The 21051-nt window shown below is 36.4% G+C and overlaps 1 protein-coding gene across 1 annotated transcript; it reads left to right on the forward strand.

Moving 5' to 3' along the window:
- Window positions 1-606: 606 nt before the first annotated feature.
- On the forward strand, window positions 607-20805 carry LOC104529976 (utrophin-like; the record flags this gene model as incomplete). The annotated part of the gene is made up of 11 exons (XM_029086604.1): window positions 607-757; window positions 2131-2306; window positions 3459-3594; window positions 5683-5832; window positions 7169-7253; window positions 8823-9028; window positions 10186-10303; window positions 13600-13805; window positions 15307-15408; window positions 18861-18919; window positions 20616-20805. Coding segments are annotated over 11 exons (1579 nt in total), but the record flags the coding sequence as incomplete, so codon positions are not given.
- Window positions 20806-21051: the final 246 nt, after the last annotated feature.

A 21051-nucleotide genomic window follows, 5' to 3' on the forward strand; every position in this document is an offset into this window, starting at 1 on the left:
TAATTTAGCCTGTTCCACCCTAGATAATGTTGCCCTTCAAGTTAAGCTATGCATTAATTTGAGTTTGCAAAGATGATAATAATATTGAAATGCTTGGTAAATTAGAGTGATTAAATTGTATGAGACCTGCTTATGTGGACTCACTGGTAATATAGTCAGTTCTATATACTCAAAATCACCTTCACTTACTAAATTCCAGGCACCAGCAACCCATGGTTTATGAATTAAAAAAATTACATACCTGAGCAGTTACTCATATTTCATGTTCCACACTGTCTGATATTTGAACAGTTTTATAATAAAGAAAAAAAGGGTTCTGCAGACTGATTTGATGAAGCTAATCAGTCTTTATTTTTCATGTGATAGAAACAAAAGTTTGCTTAGGACTGCCCTTTTTTCCTTCAGCTGGAAGTTAATGACAGTCTGTGCTGTTGGATTTTACCAGCTGCTACGATGTCAGGAGGCTTCAGTACTGGGGCTTTTTTAACCAGGTTATACACTAGCCTTTCTGTTTGACAAGGAAAGTTTCTGCTCTCTGGCGTAGAAATTGTAGCCTTTTCACTAAGACAGTTTGGATAATTTTTTCAATGCTTTGTTTTCAAACAGTTGCTTTGATAGAGCGATTGAGGTGTGGAGGCAGTTCCACTGTGATCTCAATGACCTGTCCCACTGGATAACAGAAGCTGAAGTGTTATTAGCCGATGCCCGTGGTCCAGATGGCAGCCTGGAGCTGCAGACAGCTGGGCTGCATCAGCAGGTATGTGTGGTTTGTTCAGGAAAAAAAGCAAGCTGGAAAAAGTCTAGATTTTTGTCTAAAATTCTAGTTTTCTATCTAGACATATAGAGTTGAAATAAGGTTTTGCAATTACTTTAAAAAGTGGTAACTTAAAATTTATTTTTCAATTGCAGTTTAAAATGATTCTTAGGGAAGATCTCGACTCATGCTTATAGCTTGGGGTTTTATGATGACTCTTAGTATGGATGGGTTTGAGACAATTAGAAGATAATTGAAATGCTGGCATAATTTTTGTTGTTTTCTAAGTTTCATTACAGTTTTAAAAATATGTTAATTGATTAAGAAATCCAGTATATTATTTAATTTTCTTTCTACTCATAATTAAAAAATGAACCCCAACAATGGTCAATTTTAACTTAGCAAATTGTTTTTTTAAACTAATGACTTTGCAAGATCCTGCCTTGTATAAGCAGTCTAGAAAAAGAGAAGATTCCAATTACAGATGTCTTAGGTTTGATTGTTTCAGACTTCATTTCTGGAATTTAATTCCCTGATGTCTTTCTAGCTCATCATTATGAAAGAGCAGACTTTTCTGTTTAGCTAAGCTACTTTACTTCCTTTGAAATAATAAGAAGAAAACATAACTTGAAGGATCAGATTTTTTTCTTTTGGGAATAATGGTTATCCAAAAGTTAGGTATGTGTTGCTAAAGAAATGTGTGTTCTACCTAACATAGAGTCTGTATTTTACCCTTATTGATGCTCGGAGTTTTCTTTTATGGCATTTCCCTTCTCTTTCTTGAATCATCTTATTCCTAATCCAGTTGCAAAGAAATTTTTATTAGTAGTGTAAGGTTTTTGTAGTGGTTAGGGATATTTGAAAGTTGGATCCTGACATCTTCTGACTTCCTTCAGTGTTATGGATTTTCTCTGATGTCTGGGGACCACGGCAGCACAGCCATGGCTATCCTAGCTAAAATACTATTAAATTACAGAATACTCAGGGGCATAGGTTATGAAAAGAACTAGTTAAAAAAAGTCATACCATCTGTTAGCACTACTAGAAAGTGCTGTACATTAAGAGGAAAGGAATCAAACATGAGAATGGATTCTAGCACTGATGGTTTAAATGAATGCTTGTGATCCTAAGTAGTATTCAGCAGCCTATTCTGTGTCATTATCTTTTTATGACACTCATTAGAAAATTGAACTAGATTCAACAACAGACTCTTAATAACTTAAATCAGCAGCATCTAATTTTAAGGAGGATGGCTTTAAGTGCCTGTTCTAGTAAAATAATATGCACCCAGGATTCATCCTCCATATTATGAGCCACAGATCAAAGTCACTTTAGGTCAGTAATAAAATTCTGTGTGGTTTTTATGTTTTTGACAGGAACTTGAGGAAGGAATCAGCAGCCATCAGACCAGTGTTTCGGCACTGAACAGAACTGGGGAAGGGATCATACAGAAACTGTCTGCTACGGACGGGAGCTTCCTGCAGGAGAAGCTGGCGGGATTGAATAGACGCTGGAAAGCAATCACTGTGGAGGTCATGGATAGACAACAGAGGTAATAAGTTAATCAGAAATTTGGATGTCTGGCCAGATGCGATGAGGAGAATCTAATTTAGAAGACTCTGGGAGAGATAGTGCATTGTATTGCATGCTGTCATTAATCTGAATTTTCCTGACATTCAGACCTCTGTTTTGAACTGTCTTCTAGAACCAATTTCTCATAAATGCAGCTGCAATTGACTGCTTAGTGAGTCTATGTTTAACACAATTCACCAAATGACAACCACAAAACTTTTTGTTTTTTACAATTTTCCTTTGTTTCTAAAATAATTTCATTGCTAAGCCAGACTTTTTTAGGAAGGAATACTCAGCTGCTTTCTCTGGCTCAAGCTGAACTGTAAGTGCATTACCTTGATTTCTATTTTCGTATTATCAGAGATACGCTAATAGAAACACTTGTATTGTTCTTGAATTTCCACAATACTATAAAATAAGATTTTTAGGTCTGTGTTTGGAATTCATTAATCCATCTGACTATGTATTTCTCTGAACAAAATGAAAATCCATTTTGAAGTGGCCTTAAATTTACTTCAAAAGATTGAAGAGCAAAGTTGTCTGGGATAAATATAAAATGTTCAGCATATCTGGGAATATAAGACCCTCCCCTCCTCTTCTTACTGCAAAAAAAGTTTAAGGATAAATCCCTGGAATTAATAGTTGTTTTTGGAGGCTATTTATATAATATATGGTTTTAACATCTCCTGATACCTTTAGAAATGTAATAAGATTTTTCTTAATTATTTGGTCTGAGATTCTATTTAAGCTTTGTGTGATTTAGGGAATTTTTCCCTTGGAAGGTTTAAAGACATTTCTAACACTTTCACTAACAGTGGCCTTGTAGTGGCTTCAAATGATTAGGCCTGAAGGTGTTGTCATACTGTCGCTTATGTTTAATGTTTTCTGCAGACTTTTAGAAGTCTATTTTGTGACTTCGGGACTGAAATTTATCAATTTTTAAGGTGGTAGCATTAATTTTGCAAATATCTTGCATTTTACTGATGAGGATAGAATCCTTTGACTACCAAAATGCATCCTTTAAAATTCTCCAGCTGCTGAAAAACATGTGACTTACATCAGAAGTAATGTAGGATTGACATGCTGTGTTCACTGCAGAAATACATGTGGATTTTTTGTTTTCCTTTTTAAGGCTAAAAGGAGAGAATCAGCAGCTGATAGAGTACAGAAAGAAGCTTGATGAGCTGCGCTGCTGGTTGGAAAATGTAGAAAATGCTCTGGACACAAGATTTACATTCAACCATGAAGAAAACTTGCGAGAATTACAGGCAAGATCAATTAGTGTGTATATGTGTATGTATGTGTATGTCTTGTGCAAAGTATCAGGACAGGGCTTTCGGGGAGGGGAATTTTCACATTCTAAACAGCCAAAGAATTATTATGGTTGTGCGAGAGTTTTGTGGGATTACTTACATAGGCAAGATGCTTCTCATAATGAAGTTGGGTTGAGTAGTTAACTGGGTTGTCTAGCCGGGAGATGATGACTCTGTACCAGAAAGTAAGAAATACATGTACAACTGATAACTTATTCACTGGAGATTATGTCCCCAAGACAACTTTTTAATTGTCAAAACTTTAGCATAAAGATGATAAACTTAAAATGGTAAGTAAGCATCACTGTCCCATTTACTCAGCAGATATAATACTTTGTTACATGTGTAAGATTTTATTCAACCAGCTTTTTAAACTATAAGCATTTTGGTAATTTCAAGTAACTTTGGTGTGTATTTATCTGTGTATTTTTCCTGTGTATTTTGTGTCTGGCTTTGACAAGAGAATACCTTTGGTTTGTAGGATATGTCAAAGAGAATGTTTCTGGAATTCTAAAACAATGGAAGGAGTAGTCAATCCAACCACACCTGCTTGCTCATATTTTAGAAATTAATAATTTAAACAAAAACCCAAATCAGGTGGGAAGGCTTGAACTTCCTATAAATGTGTATGTGATGTAAAGTAGTTGCAGCTGTTTGCCTAAACACAAATTGTCTTAAGTCAGTTGAGTGTTGGCTGTCTGACTATCACGAAAGTTTAGTTTTTCTTGTCATCTGCTTTAATATAGTTGCCTGCAGTGAAAGGCAGGATTGGAATAAAGTGGGGAAGAGCACAATTTGCTAGAGAAACACTGGTAGAGAATTATTAAGTACCGATTTGGCCCTGTGAAAGAAAAAAAACAAAATTTTGGTTATATATATTAAGGAAAGGTGAGCTTGCAATATAACAGATACTGAGTAAGATTGCTGGGCTTTTCAGGAGGGTGAAGAACTCATCTGCAAAGAGACGCAAAGCTTGCCTTGTTTGGTCTTGTCAAATAAAGAATGGTGAGAAGGGGTATGATAAGAATGAGAAAACTTAGGGCTATTATTAAAGGCTAGTATTAGGGGAATGGGAATAACAGATGTAACTGATCAGTCAGGAATAAATACAGCCTGGGAATGAGAAGGAGAATTCTAAATAGAGCTTCTGGAGAAACCTCTAATTAAAAAGGATATAACATGTTTAAAAATATAATTATTTTAAGGCAGACCCTTGAAAATTTAGGAAAGGCACTATTTGGTAAAGTGCTTATTTTAACAGGGTTCTGTGTTCAGTGATCTCCCTTCTAGGCCTGTGTCCCTGTGACTTTACTGTCCTCACCTCCATAATACTTGTGTAAAAGACAAAATTTGTGATTCGTACTACACAGTGCTTGTGGTCTATGGGCAAATGATAGCACAATTGATTTTAAGTCAGGGGGAATCCAAGTATAAGTGTAGGTGTGGGTTGTTTTTTTTTTGTTTGTTTTTTGTTTGTTTTTTTTTAATCTGACCTGCACTTTCATGTTTAAAGAGAAAGAAGGCTATGGAAGGTTGGTCCAAGTGGAGTTACAAGTTTATTTTTAGTTTTTAAATACCTTTAGTGCATATTTCCTTAAGAGGAAAGTACCTTGTAGTGATCTACTATGTACTTGTATAATGCATATCAGGAGAGGGCCCTCAGTTTTTATTTATTTATTTTTTTAAATGAATACAGACAACAATTTTGAGTGACAGTGTGTTGTCTTTTGGAGATGCATGGTACATCCAGAGGTGATAAAACAGAAACATCTTGTGGGATGAGAATCAGTATGCATGATGTGAAGCTGTATATGTACCCTGGCTATTTGCAGTTTTGTGGCTTTTCTCTAGTTAGCATGTCAATATTTGAATTAATGTTTTAATAATTTTTTGATATAGCATAGAAACAAAAATAGAAGCTTTTCTGTTATATATTTCCAAGGAAATTCCTAAATACTGGAGTTGAAGGAAAGCTTCCCTATCCCCGTTTACTTAAGCATGTGTGCTTTTTGCTTCAGTCTAAAACTCTTTTGTCCCATTTAGGTCTTAAGTGAAGAGATGGAAGTTCAGGGAGACAAACTGGAATGGCTGAACAGAACTGAACCTGAAGTGCTTTTGGATAAAAATGTTGATCTTCAGGAAAAAGACAAACTTTCTGATTGCCTGCAGTCCCTCAATGTGAGGTGGAATAAGGTGTGCGTTTCTTTGGCATTGGGTATCTGAAATTGAAAATATAGTGGTGTACTCAGAATGGTTGTTTTTCTTTCCATGTATCTGTGACATGTACATAAAAAGTCTTGGAATCCATGCAGACTTGTTCAGGAAATGTGCTCCTATCCATGTATATGTGAAAACACTAATGGACATTTTTCCATCAGAAATGAGTTAGTTTAGTTACCTTATTTTTTTTTTGTTGATTTTCTTTTGTATTAACTTTCTTTCAAACAGCTGGATCAAAAATATTTCTGTTATTTGAGGCAACAGTGATGTATTAATTTGAAATTGGGAGAGTCACAATACATTTTGCTGTATAGGAAAGTTGGATGTTTGCAGCAGTTAAGAGGAAAACAAACAAAGCTGCAGTAAAGCTAAGTGAGAAAATCTAATCAAGTGTGCGTGAGATTCTTCTTGAGTATAACTGCTGTAAACTAGAAACTCTAGTATTCAGTGTCATTTGCAAGTGTATGAGAAGAAAACTCACTGGTTGGAGTAAAACCACATTTTTTCAAGCAAAGCCTGGAGATTCAAGTGAAAAAGGAACAGAATTATTTGGGATTATATTATCTGTCAGGGAGGTAAGAATTTAGTGGGGAAAGGGACTTTTGACAGTTCAGGGAAAGAAAAAAAAATCTGGTTTTACCTATGAAAAAGGGGATTCACCTCCCTTCCCCCCGCTTTGTATATTACATTTCCATCACTATCTTTTAAAAGTTTAAAAAAAAACAAAGCAGGCAAATTTGTCTTCACTGCAATAGAGTTTTGTGGTAATTTTTTTTCTTTTAAAATTAATTGCCTATTTCTTTACTTTCCTGTCACTGATGACCACAAATTATGTTTTACATTCTTTCCTTCAGAGTGTACTCAATGGGTCATAGTTTTGATACTTAGGTAGTAAAAACTGTGTAAACAACCTGCCTACAATACTTCATTTATTTGTCTCCAAGATATTGGAACAGGTTGCCCAAGGAAGTTGTGGCTGCCACCTCCTTGAAAGTGTTCAAGGCCAGGTTGGATGAGGCTTTGAGCAACCTGGTCTAGTGGAAGGTGTCCCTGCTGATGGTAGGGGGGTTGGAACTAGATGATCTTTAAGGTCCCTTCCAACCCAAACCATTCTATGATTCTATCTAGGTAAGACACTGGAAAGTATTGAAATACCTCTTGGCATTTTAAAATGATTCCTTGAAAAAATGCATTGAAATATATCTGTAACAAGCATGGTATAGAATACTTTACCTTTTAATAAGTGATTACTTTTTTGATGGTAATATAGGTTGTCTTACTGTTTTTATTGCATTCTGTTGGGCTGTAGGTGTTCAGAGAAGTGCCTGACAGAGTGAGAGAGTTGGAGACATTTGTTGGGCACTCTGGTGTTGTTACACAGACAAAGCCTTCTGGTGAGTGATCAATCCTTCCATCGTGCTTAACTGTGTTGAGTTTAATCTTGTTTGTGGTAAAAAATAATCTAAAAAGGAAAACTTTCCCTATGAATTTAGACAAGTGGAAATAAGAAATATTATCCATAGCTGTTGGGGCTACCTTCATGTTACTACAGGGGAGAGGGAATGTTTGGTTAGGAAAAAAGTCACTGCAGTTCACAATTGGGGGAGTCCTTTAGGGTTCCCCTAAGAGTTTTGAAATGGAGGAATGTTTTGGTAAAGCTTAGTCCTCCTCATTAGGAGCCAGTGGACTAGGTACATAATAAAAACCAAAATAGCTATGTTTGTGACAGCCTGGTTTCCTGTGGATTTGTGCCTTGTGGTCATGCCTTGTAGTAATTAAGATCCACAAGAACCTTTTCCTACAGCCAATTATTTGTAAAGTATCTACTGCATGCAGGTTCTCTACAGTCCTGAGAATAAAGGCCATTCTGCATCTTTCAGCTCAGTAGGGACACAGATAGGTCTTTCGATCTGCTGGATACTTATATTCCTGAATGTTGTAGGGGAAGCTAAGTATGATACATTCTTGTATCAGGCACTGACACTGGCCAACTCTTCAAGTTGTTGGATGCAGATCATCAGGTATAGAGTGTAAACAAGATGCTTAGATATCCTTGTTAGAAAACTGGGTAAAAAAGACAGCCCTTGCCTGAAAGAATTCTCAGCTTGAACTTCAGTAAATTAACTCTATTTTTTTTCCCAATTCAGCAGCAGTAAATAAAATTTAAAGGAGAAAACCAGCTTTTGTTCAAGACTTTCAAAACCTTGATTCCTTGTTGTCCTTTCATACGGAGTGTTTAAGTAAAGCTCCTGTATTTAATTGCTTCAGGCAAGTGTGTAATATTCATGCTCCAGCTTGATTTAACTTAGCGTTTTCTTGGAACTAGAAGACAACCAAACAAAGCTTCTGGAGTGAATCTTACTGTTCAGCTCATTCCTTACTTCTTTACAGTGTCAGATTAAAAAGATAGAATGGATGGGGCTGAACTAGTGGGCATCTGTCTCTTTTTAGAACACTTATGTATTGCCAAGTCCATGAAGCATCTATTGGAGTATCTTGACTTATGATTAAGTGAATTCTGAGCCAAGAGTGAGGAAAACCTTTCTGCCACATAATACGAAAGTGAGGAAGACAATTTTAGACATTTATCTTAAATGAAAGGATTGCTTTTTCTGCTTAATAAGAATCAATTCCCTTTTGTGTCAAAGTGTTTAGCTTCAGTCCATTAGATTTAGAGTTATTTTACCTTTGCAAGTTTTTGTTTGTTTTGTATTTAGGCTGAATCATTTGGGTAAATCTTTAGCATACAATAAAATAATGGCCTTTAAAAAAGCAAAAAGCAAAAGGAATTTCTGATTACTTAGTTTCTGGTGGTAAAAATGTCTCGAATACAATTTTTGCTGTGCTTTCTCTGTAGATTCTGTTGCATATTTACAGGAATTACAAAAAAACCCCTTTAATTCCCACAGTTGCACATGTGGCCATGACTTTTTTTCTTTAACAAAAATCCCAAACTCTTTCAGGTGTCCAAAAGGTGGTGCTAGTATCTTCTTCATTTGAAATTCCTGTTCAGACTCAGCAGGCTTTGGAACTTTCTGCACCTGGTGATCTGGATAAAACTACAACTGAACTGGCTGACTGGTTGGTATTAATTGACCAGATGCTCAAGTCAAACATAGTCACCGTGGGAAATACTGAAGAGATCAATCGGACTATTGCACGAATGAAAGTATGTGCTTTTGTGAAGGCTAGTGGATTGGAAAATTGGCCTACACTTTAATAGCTTGTACATTCAGTGAAGAAATTACATATGGTTTAAAACCAACCAAACAAACTGACTGCAGTAAATGTGTAACTTAAAAATTACACTTTAAAAGCCGTCGTTATTACACTCTTCTTCCCTGTAATATTTCCTGTTAATTCCTCTGTCCCTATGTGAGCTAGGCACTATTTCTTTGTTTTAAACAAAGCATATAGAAAGTATCTCTTGAAAATGACATCTTTTTGGGAATGTATGCTGAAGACTTTGGAGCAGCTTCGTATTTGCTTGGAGGGTGACCTCTATGATTTACTCTGTAGTGGTTTCTAATGAGTTTTGCTGTGTTGTGGTTAGGCTAAACTGATTTCCAGAGACATGCTAAAACGATTAAAAGTTGTAATGTAAATGCTTATGATGTGAATGTTAGTTTCTGTTGATAACTCATACTATGTGAAGCCATGACTAAGGGCAGTACTTGTGAGATGTATGCTACCATTAAGGTTAATTTTGTTTGATTTTATATCAATTAACACGAGTAACTGTAGAGAAAAGCTGCAGGCTAAACAAGTGCTAAACTGATTCTATGGGTTTCTAATATAATCTGGAATTTGGAAGAATAATGAGATGTAACTTGGGAAACACTTCTAACTATATAAAACTTGGAATATGGGCTTCTGGCTTCACTTGCTATAGTGAAATAGCTATATTTTTTTATACAACATAGTCTGATTGTTCCTCTCTGTTCTTTTCTTTCTCCATCTCTCTCTCCCTTTTGTGCCTGTCCCCCACCCATATAAATGCTTAGAACTTGGTAGGAGAAACTAAGTTATGAGAGAAAATATGTGAAAAGTAGATACTGGAAAATATTGTGCACTGACTGCAATTAACTGTGTGGTTTGTATATGTTAACCTTCACCTCTGGATTTTCAGTAACTGTAATTCAGAATATTTTTTGCTTTTTAAAATAATGCCATAATACTGTGACAATTCAAGGGTTACAGTAATGGTGGGAACAGCCATCTACTTGTGGCAACACATACATGTTTTGTTTTATCTACAAATAATACAGATGATGATAACTAAATTCTGCTTTTTGGACTTAAAAATTGTATCCTAATTCTCAACAGATAACAAAGGCAGATTTGGACCAGCGACACCCTCAACTTGATTCTGTTTTTACACTGGCTCAGAATTTGAAAAATAAAACTTCCAGTTCAGACATTAGGACAGTGATCACAGAAAAATGTAAGTTTCTCCATTCAGTGTTTGAAAATATGATGTTTCCATGGCATTAAAAAAAAAAATAAAAAAATAAATCTTATCTTTCTCTTAAAGTCTTGATTTTGAGCCTAGCTGAAGTTACCTTACTTGAACAAACTGAAATCTTAGCAGTTAAGTGGCTTTCACTCTAACGGTTTAATGATATTTCCTGGAACAAGAATAGCCTCTTGTTTTCTTGACTGGCCATTTTTTCAAGTACCAAGGTAAATATTTTTGCTGGGATTTCAAAACATCTTATGAAGAATTTGAGTTACTTGTCAGCCACAGACCCAGTGATGAGGATTTTTTATTTATTGATAAAAGGAAGTAATCATGTATCTTTACTTTTGTTGAGCTATGATGCACCGGACAGTTAGTGAAAAGCATGAATGTATCGACTTAGGACAGTAACTTTGTGTATGTGCTTTCCGAATTGTTTACTGAGACTTAGTAGAGCTTTTGAGTTAGGGAAATGTACTTGAAAATTGAGTTTCCAGTTTAAAGATCCCCACCCCCTTTGAAAATTTGTTTGACTGGTACTTATGGGAAGAAAACATATAACTGACACAATTAGAAACTAAGGGACAATGTATTCTTTGAAGTTTTAAGCTTTGCCAGCTGCTAAGATTAGAAAATTCATGCAGCAGGAAATATCATGGTTAGAAGTAAAACTGGAAAGATGTATACTGATATACTACAAACGTCTGTGAATGGGCCGTATGTTGTCAGATGAAGCCTAATTACTCAAATAGCTGGGAGGACAGAAAAAGAGAAAAACTTCCTTTTCTGGAACTTCCCTCGCAATTACTGCATGGGTGTTGGGAATTCAAAACAGTCTCATCAGAAATTCTTTCCGGTCTTTCTGCCTTTCATACCAGAATTGTGCCCCTGACAACTTTTTTTAAGAACCCACTGAATGCTGAAGCTACCAAACATTTCACTATTTTTCTGTACTGTTTTGATGGAGGCTGAAAAGAGTGGAAATATGTCAACAGAGAATAAGGTTAACTTGGTCATTAATAGGGATAAATATATCAAGAAATATTCTTTCTATAATAATACTATGTAAACATCAAATATTTATCCGTCTCAACAAGTTGCTATTGTACACAGCTGTTTCTCAGGGATACTTTTTTCCTTCCAGCTTTGTGGGGAGACCCTAAACACTCAAGAGGTTTTTCTCTGCAGTTCATTAGCCAGCACACAGGGTTATAGCCTTTCTTCACTCCTGCTGTTTTTACTTTTGCTGTTTTAGTGAAACCACTGATCTCTACCAGCAACTGCTGGTTTCCTTTAAACATACTCTTTATCAAATATAGTCACATGATTTTTTTTTTCTTTAATAAAAATCCTTATCATTATTTGCTGTTGGGTTACCGAAGCTTTCTAAGTTCTCATTCAGCATGACCTGTGTCATGCCTGAAATGTAATCCAAAAGTTGCCTGTGCGTTGAAATTCATGAATCTATGTTGACCAGAGTATTGCTAATACAGTTGTGCTGACAAGTGAACTTCACTGCCATAGTCTTTGAGAGCTTTGTGAAACTAAACAGAAAATGGTTGAATATATTAAAGAGATCTTCTCAAGCAGATCAAGCATAATGGCTTTGTATAATTGTAAAAGGTTAAAAAAAAAAAAATGTAAAGGGTAAAGTTTACTTAAGTGGTTTTAGCTTAAGCACAGCCTGTGGCGTTTTTACTTTGTGGAAGGTTGAAGTGACCAGAGTACCAAGTCTGTTAGTTTTCTAATATAATTGTATACTTACTAGTAAGATATAGATATTGTATGTATTATATACTGCCTGCCTGTTGTGGCTAAGAGTGCAGATATACTCAAGAAATCCAGCTTAGGTTTTTCTGTTTTGTTTGCTTTTTTACATTTGCTTTTTTACTCTTTAGTTAGAATCATAGAATGTATTGCGTTGCAAGGGACCTTCAAAGGTCATCTAGTACAACCCCCCTACAGTAAGCAGGGACATCTTTACTAGAACAGGTTGCTAAGGGCCCCATCAAGCCCGACCCTGAATATCTCCAGGATTGGGGCCTCCACTACCTCTCTGGGCAACCTGTTCCAATGATCTACTACCCTCATATTGAAGAACTTTTTCCTAATATCCAACCTAAATCTACCCTTTTCTAGTTTAAAATTATTACCCCTCATCCTATTGCCACATGCCATAGTAGTATCACTAGTTCTAGTGATATAATGTATACCTAATAATGGACATGACAGGTGATAGGGAAACCTGTTTCCACCTCTATAGACTTTCAGGTAATATGCTATTTTTATGGTTTGTAAGTATTAAGGAAAAGGTATGATGCTATTCATTTCTCTCCAGAGGCAGACTTACTTTTTTCCCTGACACTATTTTTTGTCCTAGGCTTTTGTCATGTTGTTTTTTTCACCTTATTAAAGGGTAAAGCCTGTTTATTGATCATATAATATAACTCTATTGAGAGAGGACCAGGATACTTGGAGGAAATGAGGTGTGATCAGTAGCTTCTCTATTCTGTTGTGTAATCTACAAAAGTCTGTAGAAAACTCTGGTGGAATGAAAGTGCCCAAGTAGGCTGTTACTGGAGTGTGTCTACCTTGGCCAAAATGGTAGAACAGGTGCCACTAGACTGCCTTCAGTGCACAATGGTCTGGAATGCTTAGTTCACTTTGTATAAGCTTTCCAGATCTAAACAGTATTTATTTATTTATATGTTTGTATGTTTATATGTTTATTTCTACTGGTTTCTACCCTAAAATTGTGCTCCTTGGAGCCCTGCTGCTGGCACATCTCCGGCAGATTTGCCTCTCACCTGTGTGTACTTTAAAATAATGCCTTTGAAATATTCCAGAAATAATAGTTGTTACCCGTATGCTGACCTACTCAAACAAGAGGTAGCCAAACACCTGCATTTTCCGTTTGCTTGTGTGAATGTGTAAACTCCATGGGGAGCTAAAATGCTGAATTTGAAACTACTGTATTTGAGAATGAATTACATTATTCCCTCTTATCCTGAGAATTAAGTGGTAGTTATCCCAGAATCACAGAATGTTGGGGATTGGAAGGGACCTCGAAAGATCATCTAGTCCAATCCCCCTGCCAGAGCAGGAACCTAAACGAGATTACACAGGAAGGCGTCCAGGCGGGTTTGAATGTCTCCAGAGAAGGAGACTCCACAACCCCTCTGGGCAGCCTGTTCCAGTGCTCTGTCACCCTCACTGTAAAGAAGTTATGGCTAGTTGTTTGTTTGCCTCAGGTTTTTAATATTCTGTATTGTTCTCCACAGTAGAGAAGGTGAAGAACCAGTGGGACAATACTCAACATGGTGTGGAGGTGCGGCAGCAGCAACTGAAGTACATGCTGACAGACAGCATGCAGTGGGATGAGCAGAGGCGAGAAATGGAGCACATCATGGAGCAGTGTGAGATCCGCCTGCGTATGCTCCTGCAGGCCCCAAAAGAGATGCTTACCAAACAGATTTCAGAAAACAAAGTAAGACCATCTACACTTTTTTTTTTCCTCCCCTATCAGACTTCTGAGTCTGTATAATGCTACTGGATTTAATTGATACACGAACATACTGTTTAGTTGTGGGACTGATTTGGCAATTCTGTCTCTTTTTGGGCATGATAAATTTTAGGTTGTGTCTATTTTATTATATATTAGACTTCCTCAGAATTGGTTTCTGGGAGAGAAATGGGTGGCCTGTGTGCATGTGTGTTTTTTGTAAGTGTAGTTGAAATGAGTATAGTGTAGCATCAAATAAATGATATTATGCAAAAAGCTTGAGCCTCAGACCAATAAAAGTTCCATCATACAACCACAGAATGTAGCATGTATTACTTCCTATAAACCTATTAATAGTAGTTCAGTAAATCCAGGAATGGACCAAGTTATTTAAAATTATCCAGAATTTCACTGCTGATGGATGCCAGATCATATTCAACACTTTTATTTTTTTTCTTCCCCCTATATCCCATACAACCTTCACTGCTTTTCATATCACAGCAAACCTGCTGTAATAAATCAATAAGTCTGTTGTCGTTTGTCCTGGTGGCTGTCAGAAAAAAGGCAAGCTGAAGGTGGCACAGGATGAGAACTAAAGAGAGAAATTGGTGAGGAGCAGCTCTTATCAGTGTAGTATTTAGAACAGGGCTATAATAGAGTTTTAAAAAGCATGTGTATGTATATGTATACACATATATATATTCATGAAGGGACAATGTAGGGGTGCAGCTGAGTATGGAAAGAAGCAGGGAGTATGATTGTGAGAATTCCTCACTGATCCATAGCTATTTCAGTAAACAGTAAAATTGCATGCTTTTCCTCAGCTTTCTCTACATGAGAAGGGAATTGGAAATGGACTATTAAGTCTGCTTTGCTTTCAGAAGTGAAAGTAGGCCTGTGCCCAAACATATAGTACAGAGAATGTAAGATGCAACTGGACATGTATATGTGCAAATATATTTTTTTCATTTAGAAATAATCTTGAGTTCAGGATTCTGTAAAGTCAAGATATTTTATGAATATCCTACCACAGTATGCAAACACGTCTAATGTATTTTCTTCATTTAAAAACAAAAAAACCCCACAAAACAAATCAAATTCTCATGCTGCATGCTTCATTTATGCCACTTTTAGCTGCTGCTTGTATCACTATTATCATAATTTAAACTTATGCATGCTACTAAAAATACGGAAGTGTTTTTACTTCCGTTGCCAGTAAAACACAGAAAATGATTTATTTAGCCTTTGGTGGTTCTGGCAAAAATAATCTTTCCTCATCTATTTGTATTTTCATTGGTTCATTGTCAGGACACTTAGTATCTGTAGATTTTCTTTTTAAGATTTTTCTTCTAGATTAAAAATATGCACTTTTTAAAAAAAAAAAAACACACAAAAAAATGGGGATTTTGTAATATGATAACATGCATAATATGGAAAAAAGTCTGATTTTTATTTTACTGTGTCTCATTCTGGAATTGCTTTTTAGCTGTTAGTACAGGATTTGCATAGAGGTGACATCACAGTAGCTGCATTCAACGATCTTTCTAATAAACTTCTTCGAGAGTATCGTGATGATGACACAAGGAGGGTAAAGGAAACCACTGACCAAATGAACACTTGCTGGGTTAATCTGAACCAAAGGTAATTAAAAAGTTTAACTCTATATGTAGCTGTTTGTGCTTTAAACTTATATCCTATATATACATGTGTATTGCAGTCTCTTCTCTGCTTTACTGCAGCATTTAAGGCTACTGTGAATAATTAGTCAATTACAGTGACTGGTTTTTGAGTTTTGATGATGGATGTTCCCACAGTTCACCATGGAAGGCTTCTGTATGACTTCCCGTTTCTGTGGTGGGTTTTTTTTTAAGGAAGAAGAAAAAGAAAAAGTACTTCTCTCATCTTAGGTCTCAGGTTTGCCTGTGGCTATTATTCTCTAAGTGTCTTTGAACAGTTCCTCTCCTGTTCCTCGATGCTGCTGTTCTTTATGTATTTGTAGGTTGTTGCTGTGCTTTCTTTTCATACAACTGTAAGTATTCGGCTTGGTCTTCCGACGCATTAATTCATTATGAACTTTCATCTAACGGAAACTTTCCCTGAATGGAGCTGTGCTGTGGGTTCTGGAGTGCGATGCTTGTAGCATTCCCATTGAGAAAATACTTGAGCTATGGGAACCAAGACTTACTTGAAACTTACTTCTTTCTGTTCATCCTCTATTAAGACACATTTGCAAATATGTCTTAATGAAAATATGGTATTTCCCTATGTATAATATTTTTTTTTCCTGTAAGGTAATTAAGCTCTGCAGAAATTCTTTTTAGTATTTGATAGATAATTAACATTTAGAATGGTGTCTGACTCAGTGCCTGCAGCTTAAAGTGTGGTATGCTTTGTAGTTAGAGGGACAGAAGAGAAAATTGATCCCTGTGTATATGGGAGTGAGGGAGATGACAACCAAAGTCTGTCTGTATGTGTGCACATATGAGCATGTAAAATGGGCAACTGCTTTTGTAATGAGATGTCAGTTAAGGGAATAAAAATACTGGGTAATAAAGCCTCTGAAGTTGATGTTATATCCTGGGGAGTGAGAAGAAGAAAACTTCACAGTGGCAAGAAGTAGGTAATGAAGGAAGCAGAGAATGTCTTATCCTTCTTTGGAAGAAAATGGTGCTTCCTTCATTTTGTGCTTTTGATGTGGCAGCTGGTTTCCTAGTTATGTCCATTGAGATATAAGGTACAAAACAAGCAAAACTTTGTATGACTCATTCCATGTGATCATTTGAGAGAGAATAAAAATGTGTTAATCTCTTAAATATTTTGAGACCTAGAATAGGATTTTTCACGAGTGAAACATTTCATAATTATTCTATGTGATGTGGACAATTTCTTGTCATGGTTCTTCAGAAAACTTCCAGTAGGGTGTGAGAAAGGCTTCGGCATGTGACAAAACTTTTTAGTTTTACTTTTTCTGAACTGGGTTGTGCTGATTAGGTCACCTCTTGAAATGGCCTTTCTTGACTGTTCATTTGCATTAAAATTAGAGGCTGCAGCATTTTCACCATCATATTATCCTTTATTTCCTCAAAGTAAACAATTTTTCAAAAAATGCTATTAACTTCATCTGAACGTCATGATGACATCTTGTGATAAAGATGCAATTAGAGGGTGGAGGGAAACAGTTCCTTGTTGGATTAGCAGCGACAGACTACAGCTCTGTCATAGTCTCATTCACATTCAAGCTTAGCAATGTTTTAGGTAGAACTGACATAAAATTGCCAACTACTCAGAGCAGGTGACCAGAAAGAAGAGCTCCTGTCTGGAAACCTCTAATTATTTTTGAATCTGCTTGAAGTCTGGAATAATAAGCAATTGCATTCTGTTGTGTATAACTGAATCTCCTTGGTTATCACTGGGGCTACTGTTTTGCAGTCTGCAGCCTTAGGAAGATGAGTATCTGCTTTGTTTTTTAACTAGTGACAGAATGTACAGGAGAACTCGGAGAGCCAGTGGGTAACCAGAGTGTGGAGCTGCTCAACGTAACCCCATGGAGCAGGAGAGTAGAATTGAAAGGGGAGAATGTGCAGTGAAAGCACCTTCTTACAGGTGCTTTTAAGGTTTTTATACTTGCTTTAAATGCAATAAATAGAAATACTAGTGAACCTTGAGTGGCAAGGCTTACTTCATGTGGCAGATCTCGGGACATGCAGGGGTTGTACGTGGAGCATATGGCTCTGTCTTCTATAAGTGCAGATCTGTATTCATAGCATAATGCTTTAAAGTACCAGTTAGTTCCTATGCTTGGAGGTTGTGAAAGAGGTCCTTAGTAATGTCACTTGGGAAAATCAGAGTCCTGAATAGTGCAAGAACACTACCAGGAGGGCTGTAGCCATGGCATGTAAAGCTGAAGGAGCTTATTTTAAAACTGTTGTCATTAAGAGATTGAAGCTCCTCAGCTTGACATTGTGTAAATTAAATACTCTGCTCAGTGGCTATTTATGTTCTATTTTTATACTTTAGGGTGAAACTGTAGTAATTCTATGTGGTTTTGCTGCCTCTGTAATGGATTATAGTTGCTGTCTGTACTGTCTCAGATGTTATTTTCTGACTTCCTTTTGATCACACTCTTGTATTAATTGCAGATTTTTTAGTTTAAATCTGAAAAAAATAATTGGGTGGAGCAGAAACCTGAAACAATGCCATGAAAATATAAATAGTAGAGTTACAATTTTCTTTCTTGGACGTGTCTTTGCTACTAGAATCTGCTTAGACCTTCTCCACTATCACTGTGTTAAATGAAGCTAGATGCATTTGTAAAGGATTCTCCAGGTTCTCCTTAAGTTTAATTCTTACGTCCTCAAGGGACCATCTTTTGGGATGGTCATTAATCTGCAGTACAGAATTCTCCATCATTTTCTATTTTACATTTGTAGCCTTTACTGGAAGGAAATGAAAGTATTTGCATCTGCTCTATAAAAGTGCTGCTCGCTACTGCTATACAGGTCCTCTTTAAAAGCACTAATGTAATCTAAGAACGTTAGCTGTAAATCTGTTAATTTATCCTGCTGGAGTATGTATTTAGTGAAAGGAAGGATTTTTCAGCTTTAATTCAAATATCATGACAGCAGTGGGACTGTAATAGGATTTCATTATTTCCTTTAATTTCAACCAAGCAGAAAGTTTGAGAAATTAAAACTTCAAGCTGAAGATGACATTCTTCAATGAATGTTATTAGCTGCAGAGTTCAAGTTGTCTCAATTCCCATCTAGTACACTGATACTTAGACTTAGAGATCTGGGTCACTTAGTGTTTCATCCTTTAGGCCTTTTCTTTTTCTTTGAAGGTCACCTTTGTTACCAATCTGTTCTTCCTGTTGTTGCTCCTGTTCTTCCACCTTTGGCCTTAACCTCCTGCTACGGAAGAAAATCCCTGCAGAGGGAGAGGGTTTTGAAGCCAGAGCTCATAACTGCTTTTACTTTACATTTTTTTCGCAGTTCTTTGTTGTGCTCTAATTTTTGAGCTGGTGCTTGTTATCTTTTCTAGGCAATATCTGTCAAACCATTTGGAATCCCTAGCATGCAATTTATTATTTTTCATCAAGAGTGAGTGAAGCATTCCTGAGCTTCAAGTGAGAAGCAAGAATGAAGGCTTCTTGCCCTACTAGTCATTTACCAGTAGCCAAAACCTGGGCAAGCATGAAGTCAGGAATGATTATATTGGATAAAGCAATTATTAACAAGTGACATAAAACCTAAGCTCCTGAAGCAGGGATTGCAACACTTATCTTCTTTGTCTGTAGAAAATTCAGTTGATTATGCTAATACATAGGAATGTAAGTCTGGCAGAACTGGGATTGCATGAGACATTTTAATGCCCTTGAAGGACAACAGCTTTTCCTTGCATCTGTCTTTTATGATGTGCTAGTAAACCAGAATGCCTGCTTTGAAATGTCATCCTGAATGGTAGTGAACACTTGCAGCTCCTTTTCTAAAAAGAATATTTTAAATACTTTTGTGTGATTCCCTAATACTGCTGAGCAGTACTGGTGCCACAGCATGGCAAGGCAAAGAAAGCTTAAGTAGAATAGAAGGAGACTAGAAGACACCTAAGTTTGATAGGCCTGTCTGGAGAAGCATGTTTAATTCATGTGAAAATAAATGCTGAGTGTTTTGGTCTTGTCTTATTTGCAATTAAATATTCCTTTGCCCCTGAAATCTTACAATATGGTTAGTACTTGATGTGAAAATAAAATTGAACTTTCTACTTATTTAGCAGCATCATTCTAGATAGTAGCCCTGTTAGGGATTTCTACACAGTAGGCTGACATGAGACAGCTTGTTTCTTTTGTTCTGATGTTGGGAAAAGGGATACTGCAGAGTAGCAACCTCAAATGGATGAAATTAGCTTGTCATGCTTTAATTAACATTGTTAATCAGAGCTTTTAAAATTGCTGACTATAACAGTTTCCCACCTGAGTTTCATTTCAATGACAAGGAAACAGTTCTGTGATGCAGAAGTATAATGTGACCTTTTTTCTAGGAACTCCTTTTAAGTTGCTTACCAACAATATAAGCCAAAGTTTTTAAATGAGTTCCTTAGATCTTAAAAAAATCCTCTTACAAACTTCTGTGTACCAACCAGAGATCTTTTTCATTGACTGAAAATTTGGACTCTATTCTGCCAGTCTTTTTTTTTTTTTTTTTTTTTTTAGATTTAAGCATGTCGAGCATGCCTTAACTTTTATGATGACAGTGTATTATTCTGTATGTTTGAGTAATAATATCAAAAGCCTTGTCTTTTAGTAGAGAGAACCAGGTATTTGACTTTTCATCCCTCAGTACTTTAACTCTTACAAATTTAGAGAAATGTTTCTGCTCACTGTAAAAGAGGAAGAAAAAATCCCCCAAAGCCTCAATGCTTCTACTCCATATGATTTTTGTTGATGAGGAAAAGTATTCACACTTTTCACACATGGGAATAACACTTCTACCATTTGGGGTAATATAAGTGTGTGATGGTAATACTCGAAAGGAAAAGCTAGATTTTTAATTAATAACTTAATTTCTTCCACATGCCTTTTTAAAAAGGACTATGACATATATATCCAGTTCAGAACATCTGTGGCTAGCTATAGATATAATAATCAGAGGAACAGTGATGTAAATAATGATAAAACAAGCTGTGGCAGATGTATAGTTTCTTAATAGAGACACCTTTTGGATTTCCTTTTAGTAGTTTCATTATGTATGTAATGCTGTATGTTATGGGGGAATATTCTGACACTTGTCTTGTTTTCAGAGCTGTTGACAGGCAGAATTTCTTGGAGACAGAGCTGAAGACAGTACAGGCCTCACACAAGGATCTGGAGAGCTTCCTCAAGTGGCTTCAAGAGGCAGAGACAACAGTTAATGTTCTAGCAGATGCGTCCCAGCGTGAGAACACTGCTCAGGACAGTGCCTGCCTAAGGGAACTCAGAAAACAGATACAGGTGAGAAACTAAATAATACTGCTGTTCTTGCTTTTTTCTCAATGGCAATTGTTATAAAGGAAAGCCCTCTGCTAGCATGGGGAAACCTGCAGCCTATTGGAAGGAGTTTAAAAAACATTATTTCAGAAGTCGTGTGTGAAGGAAGCAGTTTTTTCTTCCTCAGGTTTCAAATACATATTTTGTGGAAATCTGTGGCACTGGGGGTTCTTCAATGTCATTGGACAGTGACTGTATTCAGGAATTGTA

Source organism: Antrostomus carolinensis, unplaced genomic scaffold (assembly GCF_000700745.2).
Source record: "Antrostomus carolinensis isolate BGI_N321 unplaced genomic scaffold, ASM70074v2 scaffold15368, whole genome shotgun sequence".
NCBI lineage: Eukaryota > Metazoa > Chordata > Aves > Caprimulgiformes > Caprimulgidae > Antrostomus > Antrostomus carolinensis.